The 17,121-nt window shown below is 50.1% G+C and overlaps 1 protein-coding gene across 1 annotated transcript; it reads left to right on the top strand.

The window, feature by feature from the left end:
• The first annotated feature begins 460 nt into the window (after positions 1 to 460).
• Positions 461 to 8,261, top strand: CUNH1orf115 (chromosome unknown C1orf115 homolog). The gene is made up of 2 exons (XM_007464319.1): positions 461 to 757; positions 8,142 to 8,261. The coding sequence occupies exons 1-2, from the start codon at positions 461 to 463 to the stop codon at positions 8,259 to 8,261; spliced, it is 417 nt and encodes a 138-aa protein (XP_007464381.1).
• The last annotated feature ends 8,860 nt before the right edge of the window (positions 8,262 to 17,121 follow it).

The raw sequence follows: 17,121 nt of genomic DNA, 5'->3' as shown, positions 1-17,121 counted from the left end.
ACCTCTCATCATCTCTGCCAGCTTGCACGTGTGCAAAGGAAGTCTCACTATTTGGGGTTCACTTATTTCGCTGCAAGTGTGGTTGAGCGTGCTTTGCGTGTTCACTGTGCATTGAGCTTTGGAGCATCCCTCTCCCCTTTGGCCAGAGGATGGGACGCTGGCGGCTGGGCCCGACCACCAGAGAGCCAGGCCTGGGTGGAGCCGCCGCCATCCTAGAGCCAGGGGGCGCTGCGATCCCAAGTTTCCCATCCACCTCCCCCCCAGCCGCCCCCCCCCCCCCCCCCGTCAGACCCCGACTCAGCGAGGCCTCCCCCCACCACACCACCCCCCCGCCCCGCCCGCCCGCCCTGTCCGGGCTGGGCCGGGCTGGGCAAGGGCGGGCGGAGTGGGTGGAGGCGCAGGCTGGGCGCAAAGGTTGGTGTCTTCGTGCACCGACCTCAGTCGGAGGGCCCGCGGCACCATGACGGTGGGAGCCGGGCTCCGAAGCAAGGCGGCGAGCAGTCTCCCGCGCTGCAGGGCCCTCGCCCGGGGGCGAAGGCGGACGGAGGGGGACGAGGAGGCGGCTGCTATTCTGGAGCATCTGGAGAGCGGGGCCGAGGCGGCGGAGAGCGGGGCGAGCGAGCAGCGCCCGGGGACCCGGGGCGCGCGGAGGGTGCACCTCGCGGTCCTCCCCGAGCGCTACGAGCCGCTGGAGGAGCCGGCGCCGGGCGAGAAGCCTAAGAAGAGGTACCGGCAGAAGCTGAAGAGGTACGGCAAGGTAGGCATCCCACCGGCCCCACTGTCCCTTGGAGGTCGGGGAGCGCGGGGCGCCCGCCCTAGAGCTGTAGTCGGCTCCCCACCGTCTGACGGTCTCGGCCTCTCTGCGCTGACCTGCATCCCCTCGGCCTCCCAGGCGCACCCCCTTCCCGGCATTCACTCCTGGAGCCCCGAGACTGCTCACACTGTGAACTGGGCAGTAAGGGGAAAGTGAGCTGCGGGGTGTGATAGAAATTAAATCAGAGGTTTCCCTGCGCACCGCTCCACGGCTATCCCGGTGCTGGCGGGTGGGTAACTTTCCAAAGGGGTCGCTTACCCAGGTGGTTCTCGTCCTAGGTGTGTCTTCCCACTCCCTTGTGTAGTTGGTAGGACCGGAATCAGTGTCCCTATTTTAAAAGTGGGAATACTAAAGGATTAGCGTGGTTAGGTGACTTGGAGAAGGTGACCCAGTTGGAAAGCAGGGAGGTGCAGCCCAGTTTGTCTGTTTTCCCGCAACGCCTTCTCGAGGATATCCTACTAGCTGAGAATTGTTTGGGTTATGTCTCCCTATATTCTCAAGGTGATTTCCAGGGCCTGGGAGCTCAACAATCCGTAAGTATTCACTTGTGGGGTGGGTGGGAGAGAGAGACAGAGGGAGAGAGAGAGATAATATGAATATGGGACAAAATGGCAGTTTCCTCCCTAGAGATCAAAGCCCCAAAACAGTTCCCAGGTGCTTTGGCCTGGAAACGCTTGAAGCTACTGCTGCCTCTGGTCCCTGGGACTGGACAAGGCCACCCAGAAGATAATCACAAAACTCATTCTGTCCTGGCCAAAGGGCAGGGGCCCCATCTGATATATCATCCATACCTGAAACCGACGTCGCCACACCTAGAAACTTAGCCTTATCATCTTCTTTAAAGGTATGTCAGCAGCTTTGGGAGCAGTAAACAAGCAGGCAGTGGTATAGTATATTAATAAAAACTATAAAGTTGGGACTTTCAGGCTTAGAGTCATGCTAGGACGAATTATCTTTCTTCCTGGTCCCAGCTGATCACACACAAAAAAAGCCATCGGACTTCCCTGGTGGCGCAGTGGTTGAGAGTCTGCCTGCCAATGCAGGGGATACGAGTTCGTGCCCCGGTCCGGGAAGATCCCACATGCCGCGGAGTGGCTGGGCCCGTGAGCCATGGCCTCTGAGCCTGCGTGTCCGGAGCCTGTGCTCCGCAACGGGAGAGGCCACAACAGTGAGAGGCCCGCGTACCGCAAAAAAAAAAGCGCCATCATTTGCCTCTCAGTTGGTGAACTGATAATGTGGAAATCTCAGCTCAGAGGCTGGCTGAGCTGAAGATGCTTTGAAGGTTCTCACTATGTGGCAGGCATTGTGCTGAGCACTAGAGATACAAAAATGGATAGGGTGCAGTCCTGCCCTAGAGGAGGCCACAGCCTCCCAGGGAGACGCTGCCATAGGGGGCACCACCATGGAGCTGCATGGGAAGAGCCTCGGCAGTTAATCTTCAGGGATGAGGTTGTAAAGTCAGAGAAGTTTTCAAATCAATGGTGACATGGAAACTGGGCACAGAAGGATGAGTCAAGGTTTCACAGGTTAATGATGAGGTACTGGTTCACACCCACTAGCATAGCTATTATTAGGGAAAAAGAAAACAGAAAACAGCAAGTGTTGGTGAGGATGTGGAAAATCAGAATTCTTGTGCATTGCTGGTGGAAGTGTAAAATGGGGTAGCTGCCGTGGAAAACAATTTGGCAGTTCCTCAAAAAATTAAACCCAGAACTACCATATGATCCAGCAATTCCACTCCTAGGTACATACCTAAAAGAATTGAAAATAGATACTCAAACAAATATATATGTACATGTTCACAGCAGCATTATTCACAATAGCCAAAGAGTGGCAACCACCCAGATGTCCATCAGTTGATAAATGGATAAACAACATGTGGTTCATACACACAGTGGAATACTATTCAGCTGTAAAAAGGAAGCAAGTACACGGCAGACACACAAGGTCACATATCGTATGTATGATTCCATTTATATAAAATACCCAGAATAGGTAAATCCAGAGAGACAGAAGGCAGATGGGTGGTTGCCAGGGACTGAAGGGAAGGAGAAATGCAGAGCGACTGCTTAATGCGTGTGGGTTTGCCTTTGGGGATGATGAAAATATTTTGGAAGTAGGTAGAAATGGTGCTTGCGTAACGTTGTGAATGTGCTCAATGCCATTGAGTTATTCCCTTGACAATGGTTAATGTTTACATTATGTGAATTTCACCTCACCTAAAAAAGAAAGAATTTCACCAGGTAAAGAAGGGGTGGCATCCAAGGCGGAGGGCAGAGTGCTAGCAGAGATGAGGCAGGTGAGAGCTCTGGAGTGAGTGTTACATGCTAGTTCAATAGACCAGGAGGCCAGGCGGGGACGCTGTCATGTTGGAGTTGGATGTGCCCTTTCTGCCCTTCAACTTCCATTTTCTTGATGGCGACCAAGAAGGTCGACATCTAAGCTCCAACATGGAGGAAGCAGATGGTCCACCCTTCTTTGTTGAAAATCCATGAGAATAGCCACGTCTCCTCTAGAAATGTGGGGAGGTGACTTTCCCTGCTTTGGTCACCAGGTGAAATTTTATTGCACTTGGGCCGTTGGAATAAGGAATGACCTGCAAATAGCTCAACCCTTCAAGGAAGGGTGAATAAAGTTCCTTTTTATCTGGTAACCGCTCAAATCCTTCACCCGAGTCCCTTCCTGCTTCTATTTAAAGAAAGGTGTTCGGCTTTTGTGAACTGTCCTAGGATAGGTTCCCCTTCCCTTGCTGCCCCTTGGCCCCAGGCAGGGTCGACCCAATGCTGTGCTGGGTCCAGTCTCTGGCAGGAACGTCTGGGCTCGAAAGGCTGGGTGCCTGGGACTCTTGGCAGTCAGTGGCCCCAGTTGATTTTTTGTTTGTTTGTTTTTGTTTTGCGGTACGCGGGCCTCTCACTGTTGTGGCCTCTCCCGTTGCGGAGCACAGGCTCAGAGGCCATGGCTCACGGGCCCAGCCGCTCCGCGGCATGTGGGACCTTCCCGGACCAGGGCACGAACCCGTGTCCCCTGCCTCGGCAGGCGGACTCTCAACCACTGCACCACCAGGGAAGCCCTAGCTTTTGCTTTTTTTTTTTTTTCCCCCCCCAGTTGATTTTTAAGTAATGATGTGAGTGTTCAGATGGGCAGGAGTTGCTGGGAGAGTGCTGTTTTCTGGGTGCAGGGAAGGGGAAAGGGTGTGGGTTTGCTGTGCTCTTACAGGCTGCCGGGTGCTCTGTTGCACCTACGATGCACAATAACCCTGAATCTTCTCAACGACCTTAGAAAGCCATGGACTCCCATTATGCAGGGAAGGAAACTGGAGTTTCAGGAAGTTAAGCTCTTTGTTGAAGGCCACACAGCTGGAGAGCAGAGCTGGGAGTCAGGAGTCTCCCCTGGCCCCTGCCTGCTCAAAAGCAGTTAGGGTGGAGGGAGAAGGGGGGTGAGGGAACCAAACCCCAAACTTAGCTTCAGATAGGAGGTCGCCTTTCCCAGGCACCTCTGAGAGCCACAGGGAGAAGCGCAGATAAGGAAAGTTATTAAATTTCATTAATCGGGCAGCTCGGAGGGGGTTGGAGAAGGGAAACACAGGGTGTGGAATAACCTTGAGCTCAAGAGAAAGAAAAATGTCCCACGTCTAAGTAAGGGGTTAGGACAGGGGCCCTGGAGCCAGACTGCCAGACGCCAGCTGTGCTCAGCCTCCTACTGTTTGTGTGACCTTGAGCTCTGCTCTACTCTCTGCCTCGGTTTCCTCATCTGTCACATGGGTTAATACTAGGGCTGTGGTAAGGAGTAAATGAGTTTAGTCCATGTACAGGTCTTGGAACGCACCTGGCACATGGCGAGGGTCCTGTAATTGTTGTTGGCTCTTATCTAAGGGGATGGAGGAGAGGTCCCATATGACTGCTTGTTCTCTGATCAGTTTTTAATGAGCTCTAACTCAGAAAAAAATCAGCTTCTGTAGCTGACAGCCCACCTCAGCTTTGTGCCTGGGTCCCGACCAGATTTCACAAGGGAAGACGTGATTTTTATACTTGGGGGAAAGGGATCTTTGTTGAGAGCTGGTTCTCTTTTGGAAACTGGGGGTGGGGACAGGGAATCCCCGACATCTTTGGGGTTACCCGGGAACCCCCAGAAAAGCCTCACTCCCTGTATTAGTTTGCCTGTAACAGATTTCCACAAATATAGTGATTTAAGGCAACACAAATTTATTCTACAGTTCTGGAGGCTAAAAGTCATCTTCCCTGAGCTACAGTCAACAGGCTGGTTCCTTCTGGAGGCTCCAGAGGAAAACCCTTTCTTTGCTCTTTTCAGCTTCCAGAGGTCCCGTCCTCCATGTTCAGGGCCAGTGGCACAGCATCTGCAAGTCTCTTTCTCTCTGTCCCTCTGCTTCTGGCACCGCATTGCCTTCTCGCCAACTCTTCCTGCTTCCCTTCTGTAAGGGTTGGTCATCTTTATTTGGATCTTTATAAAGATATAAGAATCCTTATATGGGCTTCTCTGGTGGCGCAGTGGTTGAGAGTCCGCCTGCTGATGCAGGAGACACGGGTTCGTGCCCTGGTCCGGGAAGATCCCACATGCCATGGGCCCGTAAGCCATGGCCGCTGAGCCTGCGCGTCCGGAGCCTGTGCTCCGCAACGGGAGAGGCCACAACAGTGAGAGGCCCGCGTACCGCAAAAAAAAAGAATCCTTATAACGATTGGGACCCCCTGGATAATCCATGGTAGTCTCCCCAATTCAAGATCCTTCATTAAATCACATCCACAAAGTCCCTTTTGCCGTATGAGGTAACATATTCACAGATTCTGGGGATTAGGACATGGGCATCTTGAGGGGAGGACATTATTCAACCTACCACACTGTCCCATGATCCCCCAGGCCCCTCCACCCCTCTGAGAGATTATATGGGTTGAAACTCTACTCAGATCAAAAGATTTCAGAATCTGCTCCCTCCAATGACACTGAAATGGTCGATGCTATTTTACATTTCTTTGCGTCACATTTCTCAAATCTGTGTTTTGACTGTGTTCTAGCTAATGAGCTATTTTAGTAACTTTTTTTTCTCATTTGCAAAGATGAAGTGACAAGCAGTTTTTTAAAATAGCAGGCTGAGGGAAATGGATGTACAAATACCCAAAAAGTCAAGTTTAATGCAGGCTATCCATGATTCTAGGGGCTTGGCTTATAAAGGATGCTCTGGACTGTTAATACTTACTCCAGGAGGACAGTTTTTGTCGTTGTTATTTCAAACAGGTACGTAAAATTCTCCCACGGAATCTTATTACACATTTATAGAGATGTTTCTCTTAGCAGCATCACTGCCTCCCTGCTCCCAACACACACCCTAGTATCTCATTGGGAAGTTGACGAGGCAGTGTCCTGGGAATCAGTGTCTAAAGAGGCCATCAGAGTGACCTTCCTCTCCCAGAACTCCTCCTTTGGCCTGAGAACAACCAAAGGAAACACCAGGCCCTTTCTGGATGCTGGGCATACAATACTGAGCACGACCTCCTCCTGTTATTCTGAGGTCTCCGAAAGCTGACGTAAGCCAGAAATCCTAGGAAAGTGCAGTCTTAAGAAACTTTCCTGAACAGATAACAAAATATCTTAGATTTCAAAATTACCACCACAAACATAAATTACTGTAGAATAAAAAGAGGCAAAGGTTATTTTCCAATAAAGATAGCTGGCCTTTGGGGGGCAGTCCTACTGCCTGCATTTGGTGCCAGGCACTGTTCTAAGGGCTTTCCTTGCGTAAACCTTTTTAAGCCTCTTCACCCAATGAGGTGGTTACTAACTATGCCCATTTTATAGGTGAGGAAACTGAGGCCAATGAAAATTAAATAAGCGATTGGGCTGAAATTTAAGCCCAGGCCACAAGCAATCAATTGCAAGGTTACATACTGCCTTCCTTAAAGAAGGGAAGTGTATGTGGGGAGTAAGGACACAGGCCCTGAGGTGAGATTTCTTTGGGATTGAACTTCTTACCAGCTGTATAATCATGGATAAATTTAACTCCTTGGTGCATCCTTCCTGTTGAAGCCTGATAGCCAAAGGCCTCTAGGAATGCACTAGTAGCCAGTCCAAGTTAGATCTGTCTGTTTGTTGCAGCAAGGAAGAGTGTATGCCAGAGGGATCTTGAGGCCTCAAAAAATAGAGCCCTCAAGTAGAGAACTGAATATTTGAGTCTGAGCTGAAGATATAAATATGGGCTTTATCAGCATACAGGGAATTCTTAAAGTCATTGGAAATGGATGAGACCACCTGCGGAGAGATTATAGCCCAAAATATTTTTTTAAATAAAAAGTAAAGAACAGTACTGAACAACTCCAACATTTTAAAGTTTGTTAGAAGGGAAAGAAAGCTGAGGAGGGTCATAAAAAAGAGTGAAATAATGCCATTTGCAGCAACATGAATGGACCTTGAGATTATCATACTAAGTGAAGTAAGTCAGACAAATATCACATAATGCCACTTAAATGTGGAATCTAAAAAATGATACAGATTAACTTAATTACAAAACAGAAACTCACAGGCATAGAAAACAAACTTACCAAAGGGGAAAGGGGGGGGGATAAATTAGGAATTTGGGATTAACAGATATACACCACTGTTTATAAAATAAGCAACAAGGGGCTTCCCTGGTGGCGCAGTGGTTGAGAATCTGCCTGCTAATGCAGGGGACACGAGCCCTGGTCTGGGAGGATCCCACATGCCGCGGAGCAACTAGGCCCGAGAGCCACAACTACTGAGCCTGCGCGTCTGGAGCCTGTGCTCCGCAACAGGAGAGGCCGCGACAGCGAGAGGTCCGCGCACCACGATGAAGAGTGGACCCCGCTTGCCTGGTGGCGCAGTGGTTTAGAGTTTGCCTGCTGATGCAGGGGACACGGGTTCGTGCCCCAGTCCGGGAAGATCCCACATGCCGCGGAGCGGCTGGACCCGTGAGCCATGGCCGCTGAGCCTGCGCGTCCGGAGCCTGTTGCTTTGCAACGGGAGAGGCCACAGCAGTGAGAGACCCGCGTACCGCAAAAAAAAAAAAAAAAAAAAAAAAAAAAGTAGCTTCACTGCTGTTTCCAAGAAGATCTCTGAATGATCTGGAAACATGCAGGGCTGGAAAGCCCTTTTCAAGGTGCCTATGCCTGTTCTGAGCCCCCGAGTGTTTGTATGATGGGGTTGGGTGTGGGACACCAGAGAGCTGAGAAAATGCTAGCTGGCTCATTTGCCCTGGGAAAATGAGGCGAAATGATTCTTTATGTATGGCACCGTTGTGCATGGAAGATTACAAAGTTGCCTCGCCTAACCCTTTGCTTTTCTCTTCTGTTCCTAAAAATAGAACGTTGGGAAGGTTATCACCAAAGGATGCCGCTACATTGTGGTTGGCCTGCAGGGATTCGCTGCTGCCTACTCCGCCCCGTTCGGAGTGGCCACCAGTGTGGTGTCGTTTGTCCGCTAGTGGGAGCTGCCTGGGCAGACTGGAAGCCTGTGTTCCGGGAACAGTGCGAATCCAGGAGCATCTCAGACTTGAACTCACAAAATACTCGGAAGAAAGAAGACGTCTTGGTTGAACTGGATGAGTGTTTCCGATGAGTCATCCCCCTCCAACTGCTGAGCTCTCCACGTGTCTGGGACACAGGTGGCCCTGGTGGACAATCCTGCAGAGAATTAGGCTGAGGTCAGGCTTGGGATTAGGGTTAGTTCGCTAAAACCGGAGCTGCCCGTGAAGGGGGCAGGGGCTGGTGTGGAGACAAACACTTGACAGAAGTCCGCGCTCTGGGTGGGTAGCAGAGTGGTGATCAGGGACACGGATGGGGGATTTGCATCTGGAGTGAGCTGATTTGCTCAATTCTAGAAAGCGCACAGGCTGACAGGACTCCCAGCCCTTAGCTGCTTCGGTTCTGAGGACACCCAAGGAACTGTTTGTTCCTGAAGTCATCCCCCCATCTCCTTCCTGTACCCCTTTGCCACCAGGAGTTTTAATTACAGGCTTGAGAAGAAGGAAGGAAGAAAAACCTCTTTGAAAGCTACGATGCTTTGAAAACTGTGTTGATGATGTGTCATGACTGTTTCAAGTAGATGAAGACTTGTCACTTTCACCTTCTCTGACATGAATGTGGAGGTGGTGATGAGGGTGCTAGGATCTGCAAGTTCAGGTGCAGGTTGTTTGAGGGAGAGAGTGCTCCTGAGGGCTGCCGGGCCCAGTCCAGCCCAGTCCAGCCCAGTCCAGCCCAGCCACATGAAGCTGGCCAGACTCTCCTGCAGGCAGATGGCTGGCCTCCTGACTCAGCTGCCTGGGGTACCATCAGCCCCCTCGTCCTCGACATCAAGCCGACAAAGGGTGCTCTCTGGGGAGAGAGGGAGGTGCTATACCTGGAAATGAAAGTGTATGATTTAGAGAAGGAACCAGAAAGTAGGAGACAGGTACGAAGGAAGCAGAAGAAGTATGCTGGGTGAGAGAAGCGGAAGCACAGGTGCCAGGTCTGCGTTATCAGCGCTGGAAAATCTTAAGCTCTGGGCGGGGTCCGGGGGAGGCTGGGTGACCAGAGACGCCGTGCTGGTGCTTGCAGACCCTCTGAGGCCTGTGAGCTCACACTGGCTGCCTTTGGAGCAGCCTTTCCTCTTCTGTGCTGCCCAGGTTGACGTCATCTCAGCTGGATTCAAAGTTAGGGCGGGAGAGGGTCCTGGGCCCGGAGGGTGACCCGTGGACTGCCACTGGACCATCATCGGACAGGGGGGTGCCCGCTGCCAACCTCCACGATAGGCCCCTGTTCTGACCTGGTTTCCAGAATGTCCCAAAGTCCAAAATAGTTATTACGGACCAGTCTGCAGGATTGGTGGCAGCACCTGCTTTTGTTGCCCTGTGAAGTTTCCCGGGGCAGGGAAATGAGGGCTCAGTGCTCGGGCTTCACCCACCAAACCCAAGCAGGTGGCACCGGGAAGTGGAGAAGGTTGGAAGACAGACAGATGGACAGAAAGAGGAGCGAGTGTAGGAGAGCGCTGTAGCCGTGAAGCTAGATTGTGCTTCACGTTCTGGAGGCTTATGTTGAAGACGAACTTGGACCCAATTCCTGCATCATTAATATCGGTGAGGAAAAGAGAAAACAAATGGTCTTGTTTTAGCTCAAATGATGAGAGTTGACGATGGCACGTTTTCACACATGTACGATAATTAGAGCGTGCCTGGCCACGCTGCGAGTCAGTGAAAAGAGGCGACACCCGTGGAAGAAAAAGGAAAGCATCGTCTGGTGGGAAAGAGAGTCAGGCCTGCGCGACCTGCTGGTCACAGGAAAGGCAGACGGGAAGGAGGCTGTGCGGGTTTGAGGACGCCTGCCCGGTGGCCCAGTGCTGCTGGGCTGCCCCCAGAGAAGCCCGTTGAGTCTCCCAGGGGACATAGAAGTGTGACCTGGGAGGGACGAGAGCGGCTGAAGCCTGTCCAAGGGAGAATTGCCCCCGCCCACCCCCAAATTAGAGACATTATAAGGCCAAGCACATTTGACCCCCACGTTTTAGAATTCTGGTTAAGAATTAATCCAGAAATTTCAAAAGTCAAAACCTCGCAGGGATGGTCCTGGGAGCCAGATTTCGTGTGTGCAGAAGATGAACTGCTCTAAACCATCACTCAGCTGAGTTGTCATTTCCCTGGAGACAAGGTGCCCATGCTGCAGATTACCTTTTCGCCTTTTCTTTCTCTTTAGTTTTTAAAAAAATATATCAGCATCCACACCCTACTAAAAATTGAGTTTTAGAACCTTCCCTTTACACGATTGACCAAGAGGCTTCTTTTGTATGCTTTTCTTCCATATTCTGTAAATAAAAGCCCCAATTTGTCTAATGTTTCTGTGCGTGAAGAGTTTTTCACCCCTTCATGCAGTGGGGGACACCTCCCTGGGGCCAGCAGGAGCCCAATGCTGCTCCCCAAGACCAAGGGGAGTGACAGAGGCCCTGACTCACTGGGGACTCTGCTTGGGTGTTAAAGGTGGACTGTTCTCCAGAGAAGGGGTGTCAGTGTGCAGGAGCCTCAGTTCGTGCATTTGTTAATGACGAAGATTTCCAGAACCTCTGATTTGGATCTAGAGAGTCTAGTGTGTGGCTAGGAAGCTGCATTTTCCACAAGCAGCCTAGCAGATTCTGAAGCAGCTGTTGCTCTGCCTGAGCTGGGAAATGCTGGACCCAGGGGCTGCTGCAGGTTGCATTGGCCAGTGGGCTCCAAGGTGGGACCTCAGGTCAGCCAGGTGCCAGCCCCAGCCGGGCACGCACAGGATGCCCACTCACTGAGCCTTACAGAAGCTTCTGGAATTGCTGTCAGATTATCCACCCAGGCAGGGTTGTGGCCACGTGTGTCAACCAACATTTAGGCTTAGGACAAAGCAGAAGCTATGTCCCTGATGTCTTCAGCTGCCCTGGAATCACCCCTACTGTCCCCATGCTCAGCACCTGTGCTTTGTCAGAGAAGCTCCAGCTGCTCTCTGTCACCGAGAAGTACCCCGAAGCAGGACTTGAACTCAGACCTCCCCCTGGCATCCACCAGTAGTCCTCCTGGGCATGGCAGTGCCCTCAGCAGAAAGTGCTTGTGGGGCTGAGAAGCCATCAATGCAATTTTAGATTCAGACGGCTGCTGTGACAGGTTTTGCACCTGTGATGTCCCCCCGCCCCTCTGCAGGAGCAGAGACGAACTGAATTTAACTTTGTGATGCCATCATCCCCAAAATGTTGTGAAAACTTTATAGATTTTCCTGTAAACTTACTTTATAATACAAACTATACCCAAAGTTAAAGAAAAACAAAACAAAAAAAGCGAATGCCCTCAGCGTCCTTGTACAGGCTGCATTTGAGAAGTTCCGTGATTTTGCCAAATGTCCAGATGGTTCCTGAGTAAAAAAATCTCAAATTCCCTTGACCATTCATGGAGAAGTGGGGAAAAATTAGTAATACATGGGATCGTGGTTATTTTAGAGGCAAAGCTGTTTTTGAGCCGAACCACCCTATCGTAGCCAAAGGGAAAGAAGGTCTCTTCAGATTTTTTAGAAGGCTCAGTGCCAGATCCCGGCGGGTACACAAACCACACAGGAGAGGAGGCAGAGAAGGGAGAGGAATGCAGGAGAAAAACAGGCTCGCTTGCCTGACGCCCCAGGGGTACCTGGTGCCTTGCACCCTGCAGCTCCATCTAGAGACAGAAATTAGGATCAGAACTCAGCACCTTCAAGCACTGGCTTTGCCTTTTTTGAAGGTGTTTCTCAGGTGATTCCTCTTGCATAATCTGTTGACAAGGCTCTAAACAAATGTATCTGGTTCAAAGTAGACAAAAGAATCAGAGCAAAAGTAATGACAGACACAGAGCTGAGAGGTCACACTTCCCCTTGCTTGCCCTGTAATTCCAGAGTAAACCACTTCCCACACAGACTAGCTTTCTTCATTGAAAATGAAGGGAGATTACTTGTTTTTGTTTCACTTCCCATGGAAGATGTTTATAATTGCTGCAGAAGTAGAAAGTGGTGATATAACCTTTCTTTTCCTTTTTTTTTTTTTTTTTTTTTTTTTTTTGCGGGGTGGGGGGGACTTACCCACTGGAAAAACCCTTGTTTATCTTCTTTAATCATTGAAAGAATCCTGAATTAGGTATTATAATGCCTGCAGGCACGGAGCTAGGAAGCAGAGACACTTTATGTTGTAGACGATGATTTGTGTATTTGGAGGTCTTTGGAGTTGCGGGGAAAATGGCATCTAAGTGATTTATGCACTTTTCTTCATCACCTCATTTTTCCGTACAAAATCAGACTTGAATTTGTCTTTCAATGTTTTCACTTCAGTCAATCAGTGAGCCACTCCTGTGATCGGCCCCCATTCTACCTGCTCCCCACCGGTCATGGCTCTGCTGCACGTAGGATCAGAGGGAAACCAAGATGCAGCAAACATCTACTAGATTCAAGGCTGTCAAGAAAAAAATGTTGCCTGTCGTTCCAGTCCTACAAGGATCAAGCCATCAGCCCCTGCAGTCACCCAACCACAGTGCCCCTGAGGGGAATTCAGGTTGCAGAGTGACAAGAAGCATTCTGCGCTTTGGATATACTGGCCCTCGACTAGTTCGGACGCATACCTAAGGAAAAATTTCAGTGACCCAAGGTTCTTGCATCTTCTCAGAGATAGGAAAACACTAAAATCACTAACTTGAGATGTCTGTTCTTTGTGATTAGCAGTCATCCTTTTTTGCTTGACTACATGCTTTCCTCAGCCAAAAAAAAATGCATATATTTTTTGTTTGTCCTTTAACTTGGAATTTTAATTATGTACGTAAATAGCAACATGAGAATGAGGCGTTCTAAGGCTCATTTGGTATCTCTAGATGAAAGAATTTCAGATGAGGAGTGATACTTGCAGCGTCACTCACGATAACAGAGGCCTAGCATAGTTTTCTCTGGCTCCTATCTTACCTCTTGTTCGGCTGCAGGCCGACAAGCCTTGTACTTGCCCAGCCTTGAGACCGAAGACAGAGCCTCAAGTCAGTGACAGAGACATCAATGGTTTTGGCTGGGGGAATGTCTGAAGCAAGGTCCTGGGGTGACACCCCACTGTGTGCAGCAGAGAGTGGGCAGGACAAGGCGGTAGCCTTCACTCCCAGGGGCAGGGGGAGTTGATCAGTTATAGGGGGAATTATTCCACGGGGAATTGGCCCCGTGGTTACCAGGGAAACCAGCAGAGCGGCACGCCCTTTACTTCCGCTTTGATAAGCTGTTAGGAACAATCATTAACTGGGACCTGGGGCAAGTATGTAGGAAGGTCAGTCCTGTGAGTAGGCTGTAGGTGAAGCAGGCACTGGTCCAGCCGAAGGTTAGGGGGATGTACAGAGAGCAAGAGAACAGCCATCTTGAGTGGCTGGACCATACACCTCTTCAGAGCAGTTCCTCAGAGCTCGCTGAGAGGCTGTTTCCCAGGCTATAGTCCTCAGTAAGATCCCCGAATAAATCATAACTCACAACTTTTGCTTTTTGTGTTTTTCTTTCAGTCAATAAGGCATTGTGCTTGATGACATCAATTTAATTCTCAATCTCATCTACTCATTAACAAAGTCAACAAGATAGATATTATTATCTGGGTTTTATAGATGAGGAAACGGAAGCTGAGGGAAGGTAGGAAATTCCGCTCCGATGCGATGGCCAGGAGGCCTGAAACCAGGGCCCACAGCTTCACTTTTTCTGCCCGTTTCAGCTCTCATTCCCTTTCCTCTCAGGCTCCTGTTACCAGCGACCAAGAGGAAGAACAATGCTTTAAATGGAATTATATCCAGTGAGCGTTCCTGGTTCCAATATCATCCAAGTAGTTAGAAACCCTCCAAAACAAGACTCGAGGTGCTTGCCTGCCCATCATACTCTGGATTTTGGACACGCTGAGGTTGCTTAGCTGCTGCTTTGCCATGGTCAAGGCGCAGAGCAAGGGGACGTGGGGCTGGGCTGGGGAAGGGATCTGTGACCCCACGTCAGTTTGGTTGAATTTACTTTATTTTGCCAAACTTGCTTAGCGTGATTTCTGCAGCCTCAGCTACTATTTCCATTGACTGGTGACTGTGCTTCCATGCAGCCCGCACCCTCTTGTTCATCCAGGGTCCCGGGCCCACGTGCCAAAGCCCCAAGGCCAGCAGGAAGCCCCCCTGCAGGATAGGGACAGCACTGTCATCCCCAACCTGGCTTCAAATCCTCCAGCCCTGTGACCCCGGGTGAGGTCCCCAACTCCTTTGAATTTCAGGATTTGGTTTAGTTTCCTTTGAAAAGTAGAGTAAATAGTATCTACTTCAGAGGCTTCTTTGGAAGATGACATATGGGGTGTATTCAGAACCCAGCATGCAGGACATTAAAGGTTCGCCTTCTGCAGTGGCCCCAGCTCAGCTCTGCATGAGCCCTGACCTGTGGGAGGGAAGGAAAAGAAAGCCTGAGAGATGGGGGTAGAGTGCGAGGGAGGGAACCCGGCAGAACTGAGGTTGGGGGCAGGGAGGCAGCCTGCTTCCCCATCCACTCTTAGTGTTTTCCTCTCCTGCCCCTAAACATATCCTTCATCTGCTGTGAGTGGCTTCCAGGGTCCTCCTGATCACCTAAGAGCCCCACCTTTCCCTCTGCTGGAAAACTAACCCAGTTGGCGCTGCAGGGGAGCTGGGCTGGAGTTGGGTGGTGTGCAAGGACAGCAGTAGGGACAGGATAGAGGGCTGCAGAGGACAGACCAGAGCAGGAAAGGGTTTGTTTATAGCTTCTAGTCTCTTTCAGCCACTGGAAGGACTCTGGACTTTCACCCTGAACTTGGTCTGGTTTGCCAGTGGCCTTGTTTCCGGATACCCAGACTGGCCTCATCTGTAACATGGAGATGCAGAAGTCCTTTCAGTCCCCGGGGCACAGAGTGTTCAGAGGACAAACAGGCAGCCTGAGCGTCAGTGGGAAAGCACGCGAATGCTCAGGACGGGTGGCGGGCGGGCGTCTCCGCCCCCCTCATCGTAAACATGCAGGGGGCCTGCTGGCTAGGTGTTATAAACAGTGAAGACCGGGAAGGGAAATACGCACTTTTGTTAAATCATCCAAGGAGTCTCTTCATTTATGTTCATTTATTTATTCAAAAAATATTTTTAATTGAAATATATTTGATATATAACACTGTGTAAATTTATGGTGTACATGTTGATGTGTTACATTTATATATTGGAATATGATTGCCATTGTAGCCATGGTTAACATCTCTATCATGTCACGTAATTATCTCTGTGTGTGTGTGTGTGTGCACACGCATGTGGTGGGAGTACTTAAGGTCTACTCTTTTAGCAAGTTTGATGAGTATGGTACAATATTGTTGTCTATATTCACTAGACTGTGCGTTAGATCTCCAGGACTTATTTATGTACTAGTTGCAAGTCTGTGCCCTTAAACATCTCTCCCATTCTCTTGCCCACCAGGCCCTGGAAACCACCATTTTGCTCTCTGTTTTTACAAGGTTGGCTTTTTTCAGATTCCACATATAAGTGAGGTCATACAGTATCTGTCTTTCTCTTTCTGACTTATCTCACTCAGCATAATGTCCTCCAGGTCCATCCATGTTGTCACAAACGGCAGCATTTCCTCCTTTCTCGGGGCTGAATAACATTCCATTGTATGCGTATACCACGTCTTCTTTATTACAAATACATTTCGAGCACTTTTGCTGTGTTCTGTGTCAACTGAAAAAAAATGCACAACATGAGAGTTGTGAGTTAAGCTTTATTTGGGGCAAAATGAGAGATATAGCCTGTGAGGCAGCCTCTTAGATAGCTCTGAGGAACAACTCTGAAGAGTTGGGGCGGGGATGTGTGTCAGCATATATGTGATCTGGGGGAAGGAAGATGCATGAAGTCAAGCACACATTTTGGCAGAGGCTGGCTGCTAGTCTCCTGAAGTTTACCGCTAGTCACAAGGAACAGATGTCTCCTAAAGCACTAATGATTTTAGTGCTTTCCTAGATATGAGAAGATGCAAGAATCTGGGCTCATAAAATCTCCTGAAAATATCTATCTATCCGAAGGCCTATTCTGCCAGTTTTTCCCAGAGCACAGGGAAAAACTCATTCCTGATCTCCACCCTGAACTCCTTTCATGGGGTGCTGAAGGTCAGTGACTGTGGTGGCTAGTGATTTCATCCTGGTAGAGCTAGATGGCAAGTGCCAGTTTCTAGTTGGCAGCCGGCATCACGCTGGGTGGTGGAGCTGCTTGCCTGGAGGGCAACTGGATGGATGGTTACCGCTCTGTATCCTGGTGTCAAACAGACCATTGCAGGTTGGAGATTCATGTGCAGGGTGATTATAGGGTTGCCTTGGGATCAGCCGCCAAGGAGAAGGGGGCAGGACTCAGCAGAGGGAGAAGCTGAGTTGCAGTGCAGGCCCAGTAGAGCCCTCTCCCACTCACAGGAGCTCTGATGCTAGAACGGCCCTTCAGGGTTGATCTGGCTTGTCCGGGAAAGGCCAGGCCTAATACTCCACATTGATCAGTCCATGGACGTGGGCTGCCCTGGGAAGGCGTGTGACTTTAGTTGAGGCTGCTCTCAGGGACTGAGGCAGTCTTGCAAGGACTCTTCAAGAGCCTGGAAAGCTCTCTGCACACAACGATCCCAGCAGACAAATGTGGGTGGCACATTGCTGTGTCCACCACGCTGGCTCTGAAATCTGACTCCACGACTCACTGCCTCTGTGACCTTGGGCAAGAGGCTCAGCCTCTGAATCACAGTTTGCCCACCTGACAAATGAGGGTAATAACTCTACCCATTTTGTAGAGTTAGCAGGAGGAGAGAGTGAGTTAATTCTCACCACAGTGAAAC

This window comes from Lipotes vexillifer, unplaced genomic scaffold, assembly GCF_000442215.2.
Source record: "Lipotes vexillifer unplaced genomic scaffold, Lipotes_vexillifer_v1.1 scaffold33, whole genome shotgun sequence".
In the NCBI taxonomy this organism is placed as follows: domain Eukaryota; kingdom Metazoa; phylum Chordata; class Mammalia; order Artiodactyla; family Lipotidae; genus Lipotes; species Lipotes vexillifer.
This window is presented reverse-complemented; position numbering and strand designations above follow the sequence as displayed.

What these genes read in the sequence shown, in the direction of transcription:
- CUNH1orf115 (XM_007464319.1), top strand. Translation starts at nt 461, where the DNA reads ATGACGGTGGGAGCCGGGCTCCGAAGCAAGGCGGCGAGCAGTCTCCCG. An exon ending in AGCTGAAGAGGTACGGCAAG is followed by an intron (nt 758 to 8,141) that starts GTAGGCATCCCA and finishes TCCTAAAAATAG; the next exon opens with AACGTTGGGAAGGTTATCAC.